The 21,148-nt window shown below is 40.7% G+C and overlaps 1 protein-coding gene across 3 annotated transcripts; it reads right to left on the minus strand.

The window, feature by feature from the left end:
* Positions 1-217: 217 nt before the first annotated feature.
* On the minus strand, positions 218-10,870 carry SDR16C5 (short chain dehydrogenase/reductase family 16C member 5). 3 transcript variants are annotated; one of them, XM_074551228.1, is made up of 8 exons: positions 10,732-10,870; positions 7,044-7,387; positions 4,360-4,491; positions 3,296-3,395; positions 2,368-2,512; positions 1,676-1,801; positions 981-1,108; positions 218-674 (listed from the first exon to the last, which is right to left on the minus strand). In XM_074551228.1, the coding sequence occupies exons 2-7, from the start codon at positions 7,362-7,364 to the stop codon at positions 1,015-1,017; spliced, it is 918 nt and encodes a 305-aa protein (XP_074407329.1). In that variant the 5' UTR covers positions 7,365-7,387; positions 10,732-10,870; the 3' UTR covers positions 218-674; positions 981-1,014. The 3 variants fall into 3 exon arrangements, with proteins under 3 accessions (XP_074407329.1, XP_074407335.1, XP_074407323.1); XM_074551234.1 differs by having other exon boundaries at positions 218-677; XM_074551222.1 differs by having other exon boundaries at positions 218-1,108.
* Between the last annotated feature and the right edge of the window lie 10,278 nt (positions 10,871-21,148).

Here is a 21,148-nt window from a genome sequence, read left to right on the forward strand (position 1 = left end):
AAACCAAGTCTCTGTAGACACAAGGCAGTCTGTCACCCAACTCAGAGAAGCAAAATATCAAATGATATATGATACCATTCAGTTCTGTCAACATCATTCCTTTCTGAAACAATCCCAAGGGAAACCCCTATTATACAACACAACACCCTTGCTTTTAGTAGTTCATTGTCTCTTTTGATGAGACATTGAACAGCCCACCTAGACTGGCAGACCCATGCTTTATAAATACAAATTTATTCTTCTTAGGAGGTGACAATTTAAAATAGTTCTTAAAATACTGTACTTAAAAGATATAAAGACTTCTGTTACAAAGTTGCAGTCATAGTATTAGCTTTTAAAATAAATGAGGCACAAAGTAGATTAGCAGTACAAATGCTTAGTTTACCTTAATTTACATATCCTTCCCTATCCCTGTCCCAACATCCATTGTCATCTGTGGGTTGAGAGAGCATACCTCCAAAAATTAATAAATGTCATTGTTTTTTTCACCAACACAGTGTATATTTTTAATCTCCCAAAATTTCCATTTGTAAGAGTTACAATCTGTTGTTTGAGGAAATTCTTGAATTCCTCAGCTTACCAGGGAATGGTAATGGCACCAGCAGTACAGCTCATCCTCATGGTTCACTGAATGGCAGCAAGAAGTCAGATCCACTACAGGTTTTTCTGGATACCTGCTAAATATATGTGGTTTCTTGGTCTTTTCTTCCCCCCAAAGTTGCCAGTTACTGCTTTGTGATGCAGGATCCCTTTTAAGGTGTTATAAACCAATGCAAATAAGTTCAATTAATGTATTTTCATAATGAGGTGAAAAGAAAACAATTCAAAAACAATATTTCAGATTAAAGCTGTTGATTAAGAGCCAGTTGAAAAGCAACTCTTAAAAATCTTGTTACTATTGAGAAATGAGGCACAAAGTTCACAGCTGTTAGTGAAGCAAACTTTTCCCACCACCACCTTTAACTAACTTCAACACCCACTTTAGAGCTGCTGGTCTCTGAATTTTGTGCTTTTTCACTCCTTCTTTGGTCGACCTTTGAAGGTATTCATCATATCATCGAGTCCAAAGTATTCTAAAAGGAGAACTAGCGCTTTCACTGGTAGGAAGCTGCAAGGTAGGGACATGGAAGAAGACAAAAAGAAACAAAGAGATATCAGAAGAGTTGTGCAGTTTTATCACAGAATTAGTTTAACCTGGCTAATACTGGTAAAGGCAGTATACTATTTAGAATACAGACCCACTGGTCTTCTCAAAATATCCTTTACACTTATTTGGCAACCTGAATTATAGACAGATCAGTATTCCAGCCTGGCTTGCAACAGAGTCAAAAGTGCCCAAATGCTACAGCAACACACCAGATGGATTTACAGTTGAACTTGGTGATCTTTGAGGTCTTTTCCAACCAATAATTCTCTGACTGCAGTTACGGAGAAGCAGGCAGTCTCTACAGCCCCCTGTAAAACTGCACCCCAGTGGAGTCAGCAAGGCACAGTTAGACATTTCTGCCATTGCTCTATGGCCCAAGGGTAGACTGAACCCACAGACACAAACCAACAAAACCTTTCCAAAAATGTGCATAACTTAATGAAAATTCAAACCAGCAAGTAGAAGCTTCTTTTATACTTTAAGCATACCCAAAGAGAAAAGAGAGATGGGAAAAGAAACATAACTTACCTTTTTAGAAAAGGTAAAAGATAAGCGATGCGTGGCATAAGCAAAACTTCTTGGTTCTGCCGAACAGCACTGACTATCCTCTCAGCCACGTACTCCGGATCCAGATTAGCAATCATACGTGGCCACCTGAAAAAGAGAATATTTATTTCTATCATACAAATTGCTTTGGATTCACATTTTCTTCAAAGAAATCTCAATTTTACAGTTATTCAACTAAAAAAAGAAATAAATACCACAAGTCCTATGAACAACAGAATCTTCAGTATGTTAGAGTGAGTTGACATGATTATTTCTCCCCTGTATGACCTCTCATAAGACAAAACCAGAGACCTCATACTAGGACACACCAGACTTGTATTTGGCTCCCAAACTTTGTCATTATACATGCATACTGAGCAAAGCTATACCATCAATTTCAGGAGGAGAATGGGGGTTTAGAAACCAGAGAGGACAAATGGAGCATTTGCCTTCTGCAGAGGAAAGGCCACCAATTACGTTTCACATTTCAGCTTAAATGAATAGTAAAGTACCTAGGCCTTTTGAGTTGCCCAGTCACTGGATAACACCCATCTGAAGTCTTAAAAACAATACAAGCAGAAAAAAGTCTGGCTCATGATTTTCATAAAGGAAATAAGGATTTATAACATGCTAAAAATGCAACTTTCATCAAAACCTCACAAGAGTTTACTTACTTGGATTTAACACCATCAAACATTCCCGTGTTTATGACGTAAGGACACACAATTGTGGTTTTAACACCAGTCTTTCTCAGACTTCTCATCTCTATATCAATTGACTCTGCAAAACCAACTGCTGCAAATTTACTTGCACAGTAATCTGTAAAATAAAACATTAATTGCAGTTAAATATTTAAATTTAAAAATTAAACTTTATTGTCTAATACTAAACCACTTCACATCAGAATAGGAATGGTTTTTAGGGTTAGGTTAAAATTTGCTTTTGATCTGATTCATTCCTCTTCTTTCCTCTCCTAAATCAACTGTTGTTCTAGACTGGCAGACAGACTTTCTCATGACATCTCTGCTACCATTTTCTCACTCTCTACGAACAATGGTAAATGAAATTGTTTTACATACCATTTTTTCTTTAAATCCATGCACTCACTTATTATGCCTCAAACTCACATTTTCAAGAGTCTCTAATGTGGTTTCAACTTGAAACTCTCTTGGAGCTAGATTTCCTTTACTGCTGTGTCACCTTATTTCATATTCTGCCCTCTTTGTATACATATTCCAGAAATGCCTTCTGAGCTCCCTCTAAATCTAAAGTGGCCTCTCTCCTATCAGAAACCTGCAAGTAAATTTTAACAACATTGAGATTCTCAGCTTCCAAAGCTCTACATGGCTTCTAGATCCTTCTGCCTTGGCAGAAAAATCTGTTTCACAGCACTGCTGAGCTTCTGGAAAATGCTTTGTAAAGAAATGATCTGTTTAAAGGCAGCTGGTTTCAAAGTCTGACTACTGGTTTTAACTCTATGGAAAGATCCAAAAATTCAAAATAAGTTAGGTTTTTTCCCCCCCCATAGATATTGGCTGCACAGTTTAAAATCAAATTAATTACTTCAATTAATATTAGCTTTAATCCTCTTCAATACACTACCTGAAGCCTGACTGGTTCCACAGAGTCCTGCACAGCTTGCTATGCTAACCAAGTGTCCGTGGTTGGCGGCAATCATTGCTGGGAGGAAGGCTTTGTAAGTCTGCAAAGTAAATCAAAGCTGCAATGTAACATTTTACTAAGTAAGCTACAATATTTGGAAGGTGTTTGATGGTTTTAGAGAAATTCTCCCAACAGTTTAAATAAGCTTTCCCCCTCCATTATGGAAAGATGTGTGTATGTATGTCCAGCTTGAACTGCATGCTGTTTGAACTCCAACCTTCAACCATTTAAACGGCGAGTTCCTACCCTACCTGTACTACCCAAGACAGATGGTAACTTGATGAAAGCTAAATATATGGCTTAATCTAGTAATGATGTTTCTCTCAAATGAGAATTAAGTGCTCACTGCAAATTTTGTGAAATGGCAAAGATTTCCTTCCGTTAAATTCATTACATCTTTATGATTAAATTTATTTCTAAATAAACTGACACATGATTTAGTATTTTTTATACAAGTCTTTATGACAGAAACACCATATAGGTGACCAGCCTTCACTGAAAGGAAGAAAAAGCACACCAGGTTACTCATTCTGGACAAAAGCTTCACTTATTATCAAGAGGATTATCAGAACATGTATGTTTCTTACTAGAATTATCACAGCCACAGAACAACTAGAACATTTACAGAACAGAAGAACTGAAGTAGAACTGAACATTTCTCGGGGCAGCCACTATTAACGTGGGCCTGCTTCATGTCAGTTAATAATGAGACACCAACTTATGTCTAGCCTCAGAATTTAGCAGATGGTGGACTTCAGTTCTTAAGAGAATTCCTAAATGTGAAGTGCTTCTACCTGCCTACACTAGAGATCCCCAAAGAATCCATTCTTCCACGCTTTTAAAAAAAATTTGACCCACTCCAGAGCAAATAAATACTTTCTTGTCTAATTTCTGACTGAACTTCCAAAGACGTCTATATGTTTTCCTCAATTCTAAAAGGCAAAATACATTGAAAACATGTTAAAAGGATGTCTTAGTATGTATATGCAAAATACAGGTTTTACCCAGAAGTGTGCCATTGTGTTCACTTCCATGGTTTTTTCTACAAGTGAATCTGGAGAATCAAGAAATCTCTTCCCAACTACAATACCAGCATTGTTGATCAAGATGCTGACATCACCAACTTCTTTTTTAACCTAAAACAAAAAGCATCAAGAGAATGTGCAATAAATCCAAACATTCTTCCCAAGTATTATTTATGAAAACTTAACAGAAATATTACACATTTAAATAAGTTGAACTTGTTATGGATCCAAACACCTCAGGTTCTTGCAGTCTCACCTGATGCCTTTTTAAATGTGAGCTCTCAAACAGATTTTCTTCGGATTTGTGGAGCTCAACAGCTCCACACAAGCTTTGCTTTCAGCACCTCTGTTTCTGAGGACAAATGTTCCAGATAAGTCTTCAATGGAGAAAGCTTAACTAATACAACAAGTATTTTTCTACAGTAAACACATCTTAAAACTAAAGAGTAATTCTGGACTAGAATCTGGTACGCTCTACCCCAGAAATTAAGTTGGCTAAGAAATAATACATGTACATTAAACTCAGTAAGAGGAGGTACAGTTTTCATTTTAGCTCCAGACTGAGAGCCTTCATGAACAGACCCATCTGAGAGAACAAGTGTAGGCCAGCTGATTGCAAGATATTATGTCAGCTCTCCAAAGGAGAATGAACATATTTAATATAGAATTTGAGATATAAGTCATTGATCTGAGCTACCTGGGAAAAATGAAATGGGTAACACAGTGAAGAATTAAAGAATAATTTATCACCTATCCTTTATTCTAGTTTAACTTCCTCGTATTCCTTAAAAGCGTTCTAATCTTGTCTATTTTTTTTAACTAAGCTTTAGGAGTTGGGCACTTCTGGAATAGAGACATTAGAAAAAAATTTTAAGCTATAGGTTTTAATAGCCAAAAGGCTGTCCTTTATCTGTTGGTACAGGAAAGAAACAATGACCTGATACATGAAGAGCCTTTTGGTTTTCTTCCTACTGAAGTAACTTTTTCATGCTGTCTCTGTGTGGCTGATGAAGCACATATTAAAGATCCACATACATTTCATTTTGGCTATAGAACTGTTTCATTGGGAGCAAAATTTTCAAACATACCCTGCCCTACCAGCATAAATTTAGTTTGCAAGACCATAGTCTTGCAAAACTCCAAGCCTGCATAAAGCTGAATCACCAGAAGAGGAAACAGGACCTGGAACCATGCTCTCATATTTCTCAAAGATACGAACACTAAAGACCAAAGTCTACTACGCTGCATGAATTAAGCAGTGGCACCAAGCACCACCTGTACTAAAGTGTTTTTGTAACTGGTAAGATTGGATGATTCCACATCATCAGCAGGACATGACATTTCTGAAATAATGGTAGTAAGGTGTTTTCTTCCATGCAGATTAGCATGAGGATTATTAATGAATCTGACAGTTGCTGAACTGCTGACAAAAGGTTTTAAGTGAGGGACCACACACTGGACCCTACTGCAACTTCTTTGTTCCTGCAAGCTCTGTTTGAATCATCCTGAACCCATGTCACACACATCTACACTCAGTTCTCTTTTTCAAGTTTCACCAGCATGGCTCAGCCACTGCTTTTCTCCATGGGCCCAGAGTGCTAGCCCTCAATTCAAGTTCTCAAACCTAAAGGTTAATTTTCATCTGCTTCATTCCAGTATCCTTCACACTACAATATTCCTCCTCCAGCTCTCCCAGTTCAACAGGAAGCACAGCTACAGGCCTATGGAGAGACATGCAACTTCTCTGCAAGGACAGCAGATGTCCAGCTCAGCTGGTCTAACAGCTGCAAGGGGGACCAAAGCTGATCAGCATTACGGGAATACAAAACCAATAGCACCAGCCTCTAATGAGCTGCAATTCATACACAAGCCTCATCAGAAAGCCTATCATAGTCATTTTTGCACAGACAGAAAAAGACAGAAAGCTAGAGCTTGTTAAAGAGCAATAAAACATTACTTCAACCAAAAGATGTTCCTGAAGACAGCTGAACTTTTTATTAAAAAAAAATCATCCCCAAGCAAGACTCACTGTGGAAATCTCTTAGTTCAACAGTTAAGTTTCGCAAATTTTAAGTGAATGAGAACACGTTCTTAGACTTGAAACTGTTTAACAATATTAGCTTTTGGCAACACTGCTAGTCTGCCCAAATTATTTAACCACATGCTATGTTTACAAAGCTCCTCAGAAATGAAAGAAAGAAATATTTAAGACATCAATATACATTTATTAATTTAGATAAAGTAAGTCTGCCAAAATCTCTTCACAGCAATGGAATTATTTGAAAATTGCCTAAGCAGTTAATCCTTTTTACAATGTATGGTCTTGTGGTAAAAGGCTGCCAGAACTTGAAATACTGCTTTAGCGTCAATAAATTGATTTTCCGCACTTCACGATTAAGGACCTGCTTGGTCATTGAATGAATAAATAAGAAGCTACTCAGTTAAAATGAGCTACTGAAAAAAAGAGCCAGCTCTTTTTATTTTTTAAGGAATAGAGATACACAAGTCAACTCTAAAAACAAGAATTCTTGAAATAGATAGGAAGCAATACATTCAGAATGAATTAACTTTAATCTCTTGCTTTGAATCTACCAGAAAACTTATTCATGCATCTTACACCCACGCTTGCACTCATCTTGGAATAAGCCACAAATATACTTTACCTGGTCAGCTACTCTGTAGATATCCTGTCTTTTGCTACAGTCACAGACATAAGAGTGTACTCTTCCTGCTCCTGTTTCCTTGACCTGTCCTACTGTGCATTTGAGCCCTTCTTGATTAATATCCCAGAGGACCACCGTGGCTCCAAGGCTGGCAAACTTCACTGCTAAGAGTCTTCCAATGCCACTTCCCGCTCCTGTTATTAATACAATTTCACCACTAACATTCTTCTTCCGTGCAGGAACAACCAAGAACACCAGTGACTCCAGTAAGTAGTAAACAAGAAGTACAATCACTTTTAATGTTTCCAGGAAGAAGTTCATCTTCAGGCTATTTCTTCAGATATCTGATTAAAAAAACCCCAAAACATTTACCAGATAGGGTAAACCACAGAGAAAACACAAACATCAACATTGCAAAAACATTTTCAGATCCATTCTAAATATTCTCTACCCTGGTTTTGAGTATTGGTTCAAAGAAATATACAGGCATACACCTGCATATGTAATTCATTTGTCCTGTTTCTGTCCCCAGGTTGCTTCTACTTTCCTCTAGGATGCAGCATAAAATTCATTTACCATTCAGCAGCAATAGGAAACACCTGCCCTCATCTGCTTTAGAAATTCCCCATCCCTCATGCCACGGGTTTCATTCTCTGCTCTGACAGAATGTGGACAAAAATCTAAAATACATAAATACATACTACTACTACTAATAAAAATCTGCCCACTGAGCATCTCAAACAGAAATGCATGACAACTACAAATCAAAACTTATGGTTTAATCAAAGAAGTTCAGTGCTCACACACTAGTACTATAAGTCAGGAAAAATTCTCCTTTTAGGACCACAATGTTTTTTGCTTCATAGGCACTCCCGTCACCATGAAATCATATGCAGAACAAGTCACAGTCCCAATTACGCTGAAAAACCATGAGTATAAGGAGCTTCAGAAGACAATATGCCTGTAAATCTCCTAAGCACGCTAGGTAAATACCTGTGTGTCACTACTGACTTTTCAGCTACCTGCAGTACCATTATTGAGGGGAACCTGCCTCTGCAGTTGAACAAAGCTCTTTGGCAATGCACTTCAAAGCTGTTGAGTTTCTTTTCTTCACCTCCCTGCATTAAGCAAATGCCATAGGCATGAATCATACCATCTCAGGTACATGTTTAACCTCACAATCTGTACACATCCCAGTAAAGCCAACACCAAGCAGGCCTTAAATCCTTGGAGCAATGTTATTTCATTTTCCAGCATACAACAGCTGTGCAAGAAATTAATCCTTGCTTAAAACAGGTTTTAATCTTTGACCAACAACATTATGAAGCAATAACATCTTCTTTCTCAGCTAAAGATAAAGCATGCTGGCACCTACACTTCAACCTTTAGCACTTATAGACATTTAGCATCTTTAGCAACCTTTAGACATACCCAGCCTGATTACATCTCCTAGTTAACTTTGCTATCCATGTGTATAGGTAATCATGTTTGACAAGTGCCAGGAGATAAGTAACTCGGGTCTCTGCTACTCTGAGCAAAGTTCATGAAACTGAGCATGCGAACATACACGTGTTACTATGAGCCTCGGGTTTTCTACATGGGAAACTAGGCCAGTCTTGAAAAGAAACAGGCATCTGCTAGAGCAGAGCTAGTTATTTCAGAAAGTTTTCTGGCAGAAACATTGGAACATCTTAAAACTGTTCTGGTAACAGAAAAAACATTTGCCACAGACATAGTGGGTAGGAAAACAAGTTCTTTCTGGCAAAGGCAGGGGGTGAGTGCTTCCTGTTGAGTACTTTCTATTCTTCATTCTCATTAAAATGTGACAAAATGTGCACAGAGGCAGTAATTACAGTAAGAAGTGAAACAAATACCAAAACAGCACTGAAACATTTTTCTAGAGCGAATATTAGCATTTCCTGTAACAGGCTCTCTGTACCGATATTACAGTTCTAAGCAAAAATAGAGTTATAAAAGAAAAACGTTATTAAATTTAACGCACATAAAAAAGTGCAAGCTTTTGGAAGCCCAAGTTCTTTGTTGAGTCTAAAACAGAAGAAACAAGTCTTTAAAATAAATTCAGCTTCTGAATTTAACTTGATTGCACTAATTTATGCACTTAATATAAAACCCTCCATTTGCATGAAAGGAGACTGGTATCTCTGGCATAGATAAAGATGTTACAGTTAATCCCTATGGAAAACCAAGTGAGGCAATTGCCTTCAGAGGCAATACACAATTTGAACTCAGTTGAAAATTTATGACAGTAATTTTTTAAGTAAGAATTAAGCTTATATAGGTCAGAGGCACATTACATCTTTCAGAAAAGTATGCCTATCACTTAACAAAGCAGAGTTGTTTATGCATGCAGACCACAGAAGACTTCCTATTAGAAGATCAACTCTGCATCCTTCAACAAGATGCTTAATTTCCACGGACACATCTCTCCCCTAACCCAAATTTGACTAGGCCTCCAATCTCACTCAGTGCATCAGTATTGCTAATTAAACCAGCTACTGTAACCAAGCATATCCATACAGACAATTAAATTGGCCGCTCACCTGGCCAATTTTGGTTTGTCAACTAAAGTGAGCAGGGATGTATTTACAAGTTAATTAACCAAGGGGGCCTTTGGCACATATCTCAAATCACTTCTGATGCCTTGTATTGTTTTTTTTAGTATGCCTATATCCACAGAGACATAAGTGTGGAGGGCTTTTATGCAGTAGAGAAATATCTGATGCTCTACAACATTTTATTGTGGTTGCAGGCCCCTAGCTGGGTAATAGTTAGCATTGATTCCATGATACTCAGAAGGCTGATCAATCTCTTTATTATATATTTAATTATTAAGAAACCCGTTGCTTTTATAGACAGTTACGATACACCTGTGCCTAACTGGTGCACCAATCCAAACACCATCACCATTGGCTAATTAAGAAACCACCCTTTGTTAAACAAATCTCCACAACACATTCCACATGTTCACAACAACACGTGCAGCAAGTGAAGGTAAGAATTGTTTCTCATTCTTTGATCTTCTCACAGACTTTCCCCCAGGACAATGCCTGGGAAAGTGGTTTCTTTCTGTGGCCAGAGAGCAGCTGCCACATTTTATCAGACAGATTTCGAGTGTAGATAATTTGGCCAGCAAAGGCTTGTTGGTACATGCCAACACTCACCACCGACAGGCTCTCGCAGACCTGAGAGAGTCTTAAAGACCATCACTGCTCCCCAATCACAGGGCCAGGACTGAGGCTGGCAGCTGAACGCACACCACCCTTGCTAGTGGGAGGACTAAAGGTTGATCATGCAATCACCTGAGCCGCATTTGGCAAGGATGCATTTTTCTCACTGTACCGGGAGAGCTGCGATCCCACGGAAGTACAGCAGTCCTGTAGCTGAGGCTGCCCAAGCGCAGCAGTAAATTCCTCAGCCCCCGGGGGACGCTGGATAACCTTACTGTGGCTGGGCACAGCGCGCCTACCAAGCCAAGCAGCACCATAAGAAAGCCCACAAGCAGCAGCGCCCAGCTCACCGCCCTCAGGCCGCCTGCCCAGGACGCACCGCTGCCCCGCAGCGCCCGGCTGCCCATGGCCCTCGGTCCTCCCACCGAGTGCCCGCACACCCTGTCCTGTCCCGTCCCCCGGCGCCCGCCCGGCCCACAGCGCCCCAGCACTGGGGGTACCTTCTCCTGCCGGCCTGAAGGACGGGCAGGAAACCTCCGCCTCCCACCGTGGCCCAGCGGCTCTGCGGGCGGGCGAGAGCGGTACGAAGGGAGCAGAGCGGGGAGGAGCCAGGCAGCCCTGCCTTCACAGACAGCCCTGCCTTTATCTGGCAGCCCGCCCCGGCGCGGGGCTGAGCGGATGCCCGGGGCAGGGCCGGTGCCCGCTCCGCAGAACGCCGGGCTGGGCGTGCGGCGCTGTCCGCGCTCCGCCCGGGGCTGTCGGCTGCCGGGATGGGATTCAGCCGGGCGGGGGGAGCGGGCCCGGCTCGGAGCTGTGGGGTCGTCCCCGGGAAGGAAAGCTGTGGCCGTGGGACGCTTATGCCCCGTGGGCTCTTCCTGAGACCGCAGTAGGTCAAAAGCTCAAAGGACGGAGTAGTTTGTCGGGTGGAGGCCCTCGAGACAACGCCCTAACTCCCACGCACTTTCCGTGGGTTGTTTGTTGTGTTTTTGTTTTTTGTTTGTTTTAAAAAAGTATTTATACACATGAGGTGGTTATCAGTCCGTGCTGAAACCTGCACCTAAAGGCACGGTTGATGTAAAGAGGTCACCCAGCCTGTTTGAAGCCATGCTGCACGCAAGTGGCTTCACCGGCTGAGTGTGACCCTTTCAGGGTGGTGTCCTTTTGAGGGAATGAATGACACTTCAGTTTAAAAAATGAGTTCTGGCTCTACTCAGACTAGAGTATTTGGTTTGCTAATTCAGTGAAATGCTCTTCTGCTATATATTCACATAAGTCCCTTAGGGCAGCATTGTTTTGGAGGGTTTTTTTTAACCATATGCTTATCCTTAGGTAGCAGAACTCTGAACTGTGAGTTGCTGACCATTCACAATTTCAAGGAAAGTTTGTATGATGAGAGGACACTTAGTTCCACCAGAAAAAATATGAAGGCATTTGCTTGGCAAATCATTATTATGATCGATAATATGCCTACTTTCCAGTATTATTGTATTAAAGCAGTATATTTAGGAGGATAATGATAGTCAAACAGTGACACTGGCTGCTGCTTTCTTTTTAGAAAAAGCTCTTTTTAAAGTGGCTCACTTAAGACAACAAAGTGTAAAAAACCACCCCAGTTATTTAATTTTAAAGAGGTTTAAATATGAGCTTTGCATTAATATTTGGAAGTTAATAGTATTTAACATTGAGAATGACCTTATGATTGGCGTTGGAGGCTAGAAGATGGAAGACACATCCCCTTTCCCCACCTGGTATGAAGATTTTGGATATTTAAGAAACGTGCTGAATAAAACTTGCTGAAACAAAATTCACCGGACAGCTTCACTTTACTAGCCTACATTATGAAAGACTAAAACTAGTTTGTAGAGAAACTATTTTTAAGACTTTCAGATTTCATCTTTCAGTGTCTTGTGTCTGAGAATACACAGATGGAGTCATTACTCTTGATTCTAGTCTAGAAATGGAACTATGCTTATTTGTATCAGATGAGAATGTCACACTCTTGCCACATGTTACTTTTGGACTGATTTTTGAGTGCTGTCAGAATTCCAGGAGTGTAGAACTGGGACTGGTGTTGTTTGTTTGTTTTGTGTAACGTCCCACTGGATGTCTTCAAAGGAACCCAAGGTCATTCAAGTCATAAGAACATGTTTGAGGAGCTTTGTAAGTGCTGCCACTTTTGCTTCTCTGTAGTACTTATGCTGTATAAGTGTACTGCTAGTCTGTAGCATTTTTTACGAGGGCTGTATTGTATTTTGGCCTACCTTTACTTCAAAAAAAGCACTTGGCATCTATTGTTGGGTAGATATTGGCACCTTTTCTGGAACAGTGTACCCAGTACCACTCTGGAGTGCTGTTTATGTGAATCTGTGGTAGATGTTTTATTACACCTGGCTTCACCACCACTTCATCTTGATTATAGATGTGTCACAAGAAGCATGGATAAAGCAAATAGAGAGCTAAGGTTGGTCTAAGCTGGATAAATGCATTTGCATGGTGATTAGAACAGTCATCCTCACTTTAGAGTAAAAAACAAGAATATCCTGTCATGATGTTGGAGCCGTATTCTCTTAAAAGCTCTCATATTATTTCTTTTTTTTTCCACCAGAACATTTTGATATTGCTTTAATATTTTGATATTAAACCATCAGTTATCCCCCATGTACCCCAGCTGTTGAAGTGGAGTAGTGTAACATGCTTGTAAACAGTCTGATCTTTCTGCTTTCTTTCAATGCTTACTGTAGAATTCTAAAATGACGTCATTGCACTTTTCAACATCTTCACAAGGGCAAGTGGAGGGGCAGAGGGGCAGATACTGATCCCTTCACTCTCACCAGGATTCAAGGAAACAGCATGAATCTGAGTCAGGAGAGTTTTAGGTTGGATCTCAGGAAAAGATTTTTCACCCAGGTGGCGGCTGAGCACAGGAACAGGCTCCCTGGAGAAGTGGTCACAGCATAAAGCTCAAGAAGCTTGGTTCAATCAAGTTTGGACAATGTTCTCAGGCACATGGTGTGACTCTTGAGGTGTCCTGTGCAGGGCCAAGAGTTGGACTTCATGATCCTGATGGGTCCCTCCCAACTCAGTGTATTCTGTAATTCTATGGTTAAGTTTTCATTGGCAGTATGAGCTGCTTTAGCAATTGTAGGTATGTCACTGCAATTGCAGCCTACACAAACTTGTCCTCAGTCACACGTTGCAACTTCTAGGAGAGGAGTGGTCTTTATAAAAACCCTAGTGCATTGCTCATAGTAGTCATATGTGTCCTGTGTTGCCTCTGAAGGAAACAGGACAAACACCACTTAGCCAGAGTTCCTCAAAATTGACTTTTCCTTTTTTATTCTTGCAGAAGACAAACAGCTGGGGCAAAGGAGATTCCAGTCAAGAAGAAGTATTATCATCCCGAACACAGAAGACTAAGTGGCATTCTGAATTTTCATTTACTATGTGCATTTCCTTTGAGTAATTTTTACTGTCTAATGGAGATTTATGGAATTCTAGTTCCTTGTATTAGCAGATTTAAAAATAGAGGAATTGTAAAAGTGACAAACTGTTACCCACTGGTGCCCTATTCATTTCATCTGGGAAAAGTGCCAAGTCCTGTTTTGTGAGGATGAGGGGCTGAGATGTGGTGCATTAACATCTGTTCAAAGTATTTACAAACTACACAGCAAATACACCAGCAGCTTTGGTGTTCCTCAAACATTAGAAGAGGGACAAATTCTCATTGGAATAGTAACATGCCAGCACTAAGTATCACCATGACTTAGCCACTGGATGCTCAGGTCCCATAGTTCAGTACCTGTTAAGATGTGTTTCCAATGTCAGGACCTGATAGATTGTTTTTAATTCCCTAAGCATTTTTGGCATGTGTTGATATGGGCCAGCTCTGTGGTAAAATTTATTGTATGCTCACACAGTGCAGAGGATTGTGTGGCAAGATGAGTGAAAGCTTGCCAAATATGACTACTTAACTGGGGTTCTCATGCCATAAGAAAGTGTGGTATGGGTGCTCTTGCCTCTAACCATGGCAACAGGTAGTATTATACACAGGGGTGTGTGTGAAATTATGTTCTTTACCACACATGAATGCCTGTTAAATGAGTCTGGTAATGAGGCAGCGTTGGCTAACCTCCCATCTCCAGAGTTAACCCACTTTATTCAGAACAGTGAGATGAATAAAAAAAAAAAAAGGTGCATTCTAGTGTGATGCAGAAATGTTACCACATATGCTCAGATTTTAAATATTAAATATCAAATATTATTATGTGTCCAAGATCTGGACAGCTCTAAATATAAAAATATAAAAAATATAAATCAGCTTTGTTTAGCAGCATATGTTTTCTGATCCCGCACTAGGATTTTATTTGCCAATGTGTAAGCTGTAACTTTATGCACAATGAACACAGGTAATCTGTTGGCTGCCACAAGCAGCTGCAGAGACTGCTGCTATGTAGCTGTTTGCTCAGACCTTTTGCATGCTCCCCTGTGTGCCCATGGTATGTTCCTATTAGCATCCTTACTTATTGGAGTACCTGCCTGTACTGTAGGAGGAAGTGTCCCACAAGAGATTTTTCTGCTTTCTTCAGGAAAAAAATAATTTGTGAATAGTTACTGGAGGAGTCTGGGCTACACATAATTTATGATGTAAAGGCTGTCAGGATGGATTTAAAGGGAGAAGTTGAAAAAAAAAAGGTAATTAATAATTTTTGCTGAATAGTAAAGAGAATGGGGCAGTTTCCTACCATTTGGGACTTGGAAAAAATGCTTTCTAATAAAGAGTAATGCAAGGTTTCTGATGTGGAAAAATTGGAGACACAGCAGAGAAGCAAAACCACCAAAGAAGGTTTGATGTCTGGGAAATGAAGCAGCAAGGCTGATATCCAGATAACAGAAAGAAAAGTTAGCAAAGTTTTAATTTATTAATTGAATATACAGGAAAGCAGTGGGTTGGAGAGTGTGTTCTAGTACAGGAATATGTAGGGATTGGAGGAGAACACAGAATGGAAACAGCAAGGTATAAAACCAAAGAAGTAATTTAAACCTCCATGTGCTGGAGGGAGGACTCCCAAGTGTGGCAGTCATGAATGTCTCATCTGGGATTGCAGATCTGTGCCCTTATGGAAAGCCAGGGCAGCCTCACATGCAGGTAGGGGCTAGAAGTGAACATAAATTATAGGGGAAGAAGGAAATGAATACTGGTTCTGTGCCAGACCTAATCTTAATTTCTCTGCTTTTCCTTCTTTTCAAATTCTGTTGCTTTTTGTCTTGTTTTAGATATTTAACAGCCTGGGGAGAGTGAGGTGCAGAGTTTCTAGTGTATTCTAATGCACTCTGTAACGTGGCCACTAATTCTGAATGTTCAGCTTCGTTCCATACCTGTATCACTCTAAGCTACCATGAAAAAAAAAAAAATTGCTCCTTTGCTCCTCTGTTACTTTGTTTTTTGTAGGCCTGAAGGAGATGGGGGTTTCAGCTCTGCACCATACTTTCTAGAGTATCAGCTGATGTAACTATTAAGTATCAGCATTTTTGCCTGTTCTCAATAAGACAGAAAGTACCTCTGTCCCTCAGTAAAACTTTGTGAGTGCCAGCATACACTTGCCATGTCTTGTGATGGTTGATTTTGGCTTGCAGTGTATTTCTCAAAAGCTGAGATAATGCTGCTAATGTCTGTGAAGAAAATAAAGGGTGATACATTCCTCTGCATTGTTGGCCTGTAAATTGGAAAAAAATGCTATGAAAAGAAAAATTGATTATATTTTTTATGCTAACTTTTATGTCCATGATATCTTACTTAGCTGCTGGTTGCAATGACATTAAACCCTTGTGTCTCTGCTACATGCAAAATCACAGCACTTTTTTGCTTTTGCATTTTAACTTGCCCTTTTCTCTACAATTTCTAAGTTATTAAGGTCTTCAGCTACAGAGGAAATCCAGACATAAACATGTTGGTGAAATTACTTTCTCAGAGAACATATAAATTCATGAACATTGAGCATGAAGTATGTACATTTACAAGAGCACTGGCTTGGATAATGTTTCACTGTGTTTCCCTGGTTACTTCAAAAGAGTTACTACAAACCTGCTGCTTTTGGAGTGATCCAGCTGATTTCTGAGGTACCAGAGATTAAATCACCTCTGCTTTGCCAGGTTTGATTCAAGCTTAAATGTCACTCTCTCTCATCTGCAGATCTGGATTTCTATGATCCACTTAATAGTCCACTTAACATTTAAGTTGAACAACTCCCCAGAAGAAGCAAAGAGTGTACAGGCCTGATTTCCACAGGTTCTAGATGTGCCTCAGTGCTGCACATTTATGCTGCATGGTACATGACACAACATGCAGTGCAAACAGAAGTAAAATTCTGATCTAAACTAGGGAGATGATTTATATTCAGTGCTTTGAGATCTTGAGTACCAGTGAGTCTATTGACTTGTGCAGTACTCTGGAGGTTAGAAAGTTAGAGAGAATAAGGAAAAAGATATTTCAAATCCTAAAGGAGATAGAAAAATCCTGTCCACCTCTTTTAGTCACACTTCACAACCCTTTTTTAAGTTGTACATTTTGTCTTATTTTATTACCATATTTACACTTTGAGGATTTTGTTATATCCCTCTGCCTACACTTGTTTGAAATGCATCATATGCATTTGTTCATGCATTTTTCCTACAATAAATTGCTGTATCTTTGAGTATTATATGTAAGATTCTTATTTTAAAATTCACTGTTGTCCCATTTCAGCTCTGATTGCAATGCCTGTAGTAGCTGGCTATTGATGGATTAAACTGAGCATCAATCATGTTGGTTGGTGGCAAAAGGCTGATGCATGTGATGCCACAGCAGCACAAAGTGGTGTGATGAAAAAGTCTCAAGGAAGTTTGTGAAGAAAGGAAACCTGTCCAGGAGATCTTTACTCCCAGCTAACCTAAGGAAAAAAACTTATCACTGTTTGTAGTCCTTTACTTGTCACTGTATTTTATACTAGAAATTGAGAAATTAAAACTTTTGTCCACAGCTGACTGAACAGCTATAGGAGATTTTGATTTTGTGATTTTTTTTTTTTCCCCCCAAAACATCACTTGCGAAGTGTGGAACCTCACCCACAGAAATCTTATGAAATCATCTCAGTATTACAGAGACAGAACCTTTTTGCCCATTTTTCTTCCATTTGAATGCAGGGTATTATCTGAGCACTCACAGTGTCACTTCTCATATATCTGAATATAAAGTAAGTCCCTTACATTTTCTGAAAGGTCTGTATTCCTCACTATTGCTCCTGTAATTTCTGAAATTGAAATTTCTGAAGTTTCTGAAATTGAATTCCTGAAATTTTCTGTACTAGACTTGAAATCTGCAACATGTTAATTCCATAGCTGAAAGCCATTTTTAAAATGCTTTACTGTTGCCCATTTAATTTCCTGTGGTTGAAGGAGAGTTCCACCAATGTTATCTTCCTCAGCCTCCTTCCTGTCCCTGAAAATTACACTTGGAGAAAACAAGACCACAAGACCACCTAGTTTTTGACTGGATTTTGTTTCAAAATATGCTTTTTAAACCCAAATCAATAGTCTCTAAAGAAGGGAAAGAGTTTGGAAAGCATTGGGAAATACATCAGAATAACATGCAAAGTGACGTAATAGTTTTTCAGGGAAGAAAGAATATGGAAATACAAAGCAATAATCACACTGTGATCAATCCATCATGCACCCACATATTCCATGCTAAGTGAGAACTAACTCCCCTGCTTTCTACTCCCATCTCAGAAAAGATCTAGAACAACTTGGAAGATGTACCAAAGAGTGAACAGGCTCTCAGAGTGTGCAATAGCTTTTGCCTAAGAGACATTTCAACAGCTTGGAAGAATTGAGAGGGGAGAGGTGTGATAAAGGAATGTAACATCCCAAATGGTGTGGATGAACTGAATGCTTATTCAGTTTCTCACAATAAACAAGCAGGTGATAACAAGTGACTGGCATCCTCGAGGTGTAAATGAAAGAAACTGCCCTTTCCCTCTACACCCTTAGTCCTGGACAGCAGACTGATTTTCATGACAAAAGTTGTAATTATTTTATGCAGGTTGATTATAAAATGAATACATACACAAGAAAAAGTGTATTAAAACCCAGTGTTTTTAATGATTGCCTACTAGAAGTTCCATTTCAGAGATTCAACAGTCTTTTATGTATGTATGCAATAAGTATTGAACACTTTGCAAAGTGATTCTGGAGAACAGTCTTATTGCTCAGAGCAGCAGTTTCAAGAAAGAAGTGTTTCATTTCAGAAAGCTAAATTACACACCAGATCTGATATGCCTGATACCTATACAGCACTGGCAGCACTGTTCACTGCAGAAGAGCCATACTGTGTTAGTCAAAACATCTCTTTAACCTGCAGCCAGCAGCACGTACTTAGGCAAACAGTGTAAGAACAGGGAAAGCAAACAAGGGCTCCCTCAGTGCATATGGACACATTCAGTCAGGGGCTTCCTACGCCACAGAAAACAGTTTTACATTTAATGCTTCTGATGGATAAATGGAGAAAATATAATTGACATGCTTGTGCATTACAGCAGCTTCTGAGTAATTATGGAAATATTGCTTTTATGCCTTTTGATCTCTAGATAATGCCTGTGAACTTTCCCTTAGGAAAAACCTTTTATATGTAAGGTACATGTTTTTGGTCCGTCCATGTTAGTATGTCATGCACTATAATTAAAGTCTTGGGGTTTTATCTCACTTACCTGCCCTTGTAGGTATTAGAGAATAGGCACATATTATTTATATTATGCAATTAGAAGAACTATAAATTATTGAAGGTACCACTGAATTGGTAAACAATATACATCTGCCTACCTGTTGCATTTTAAGCTGTGATCAGTGGATTGTTTTATCTGTGGATCATGCCCAACATATGTCAACAGTAACTTAAAAAGTAAACTTCTTTCCACTGGGCTTAAATTTTCCATATGGGGACATGTAGCTCCATTGGAAAATTTCTAGACATCTGAAAACTGAGATTGAAAAATATATTAGGAAGGGAAAATTAGTAGGGAAGGTGGGAAAATACTTTCCATCATGTTCAATAAAGACCTCTTGTTTTGTTTTTGTGGTTTTTTTTTTTTTTACAGGTCACTTATAGTTCTTGAAGAAAAACAGTGATCTGTCAACCTTCTAAGCAAAGAAAATGCACAGGCCAGCTTGGGCACTAGTTTTCACTTAGAAGCAACCAAAACCAAACCTGAGTTTTAACGATTCTGTTCTTATTTTCACGTTGTCTGCATTTGTTTGTGTGCACTCCCAAATACTGGTGGGTAGAGTTTTGTTTTGCATGTTTATGTAACTTCATATGTAACTTCATCTGGCGTAACACTGGGAAACAAAACATTGGTCAGGAAGGTACGGCCAAAGAGATGGCCCAGATGTCAACCTCACATTCCTGGTTTTTCCTAGCAAGGTGTGCACGGGTGTACAGCGGCAGCCTCACAGGGTCTGACTCTGCATTTAGAACCAACACCCACAAACAGTCCCAGCCCGGAGCCACCACCATCCCCCAAGAGCTGTTAGTCTCCAGGATGCCTGCGAAGTGATTACAGAAACCATAAATTAAATAAATTATTTCCAAACCCGACCTCTGAAGCGCCACAGCCCTTCGGAGGAAGGAACCGCTTCCCCCGTAGAACCACCTGGGAAGCGGCTGGAGCCCGCTCCCCGCCGCCCCCACTGACTGGCGCTGCCGTTACCGCTCCCGCTGCGAACTGAGGAAGCGGCGATGCTTTTTTTAGGCTGCGGCTTGCACCTTTCGGCTTGCACCTACACTAAAAACCCCCAACAACCCTTCCCTTCCTGACGCTCCGGAAAGCCAGCAGGCGAGGCACCGGCCCTCCCAGCAGCCCTAGCCGGGCCCGGCCTGTCCCCACCTCGCGCTGCCGGGAAATGTAGTGCGGGCGGGGGCTGCCCGGCATGCGGGGCCCGCGGGCGGCCGTGGCGGGGCCGGAGCGCGGGTCCCCGCCGTGCCCCCGCTCGCAGCCTCCTGGGCTGGGGGACGTCGGCGGGGGAGTACCACGGGGGCCGCGGGAGAGGATCGGGCCTGAGGTGGCACAAAATGGCACCTGCCGGATCGAACGCCCGGCGCGGCCTCGTCCCTCAGGGCGATGGGCTTCGTTGCCGCAATGGTGGCACTTAAGCAACGAGGGCTGAAAGAGCAATAGGCACCTGATACAACAACGTGGCTCTCCAAACGTTTTCTCTGAGCCTCGAGCTTAGGTGTGCCCCTGTAACGACGTTTCCATGGGTGGGGAAATGAAATAAATAGGGCAGAAGACCTTTTTTCCTTTTCAATGCCTTTATTAATAACCAACCCGAGTGGGAAGAACCGACGGGTCCGCAGTTTTGTCCACGGGTCTGTGGGCAGAGCTGGGGGTTTCTTCCTCAACAGAGCATCAGGACAGTCCCGCTCATCTGGACTGACATTCGATCTCCTCTGTCCAGCCGACTCCTTTGCAGTTAGGGTGAGGGGTAAAAAGGGTCTTAGCAGCTCCTGGATTCTGTTCCTCAGGTCTAGACATCACTTTGATCTGTCAATTCCATGTTGGCTCGTTGTTTTTAGGGGGTTTTTCTAGGTTTGGTGAGGGGGTTCTTCATTTGCATGCTAGCCTTGATGTTATTTGCATGACAACTCCAATGTCCCCTCCTCTTCACCGTCCGGGTGCCATCCTCCAGGAAGCAGCACTGTGCCTCTGGTCAAAATGGGGATTCCCCAACCATAAACAACAGGTAGTTAACGAAAAGGACAGGTGAATAAAACAACAAACAGAACTCCACCCTTGCAGCAGCTAGCCCAACCTGTGAACTCTGCAACCTTTTAAAAAATCGGCAACGTTTCTACTCATAACAGGAAACACACCTTGGTGCTTACAT

Source organism: Zonotrichia albicollis, chromosome 1 (assembly GCF_047830755.1).
Source record: "Zonotrichia albicollis isolate bZonAlb1 chromosome 1, bZonAlb1.hap1, whole genome shotgun sequence".
NCBI lineage: Eukaryota > Metazoa > Chordata > Aves > Passeriformes > Passerellidae > Zonotrichia > Zonotrichia albicollis.

Excerpts from the sequence above, each read along its gene's own strand:
- SDR16C5 (XM_074551228.1), bottom strand. The coding sequence starts at position 7,364 with ATGAACTTCTTCCTGGAAACATTAAAAGTGATTGTACTTCTTGTTTAC. Across the intron at positions 1,802-2,367 it reads TTTGATGGTGTTAAATCCAA|GTGGCCACGTATGATTGCTA; the intron begins GTAAGTAAACTC and ends TCTCTTTTTCAG. Across the intron at positions 1,109-1,675 it reads CTTTTACCTTTTCTAAAAAG|CTTCCTACCAGTGAAAGCGC; the intron begins GTAAGTTATGTT and ends CCTACCTTGCAG.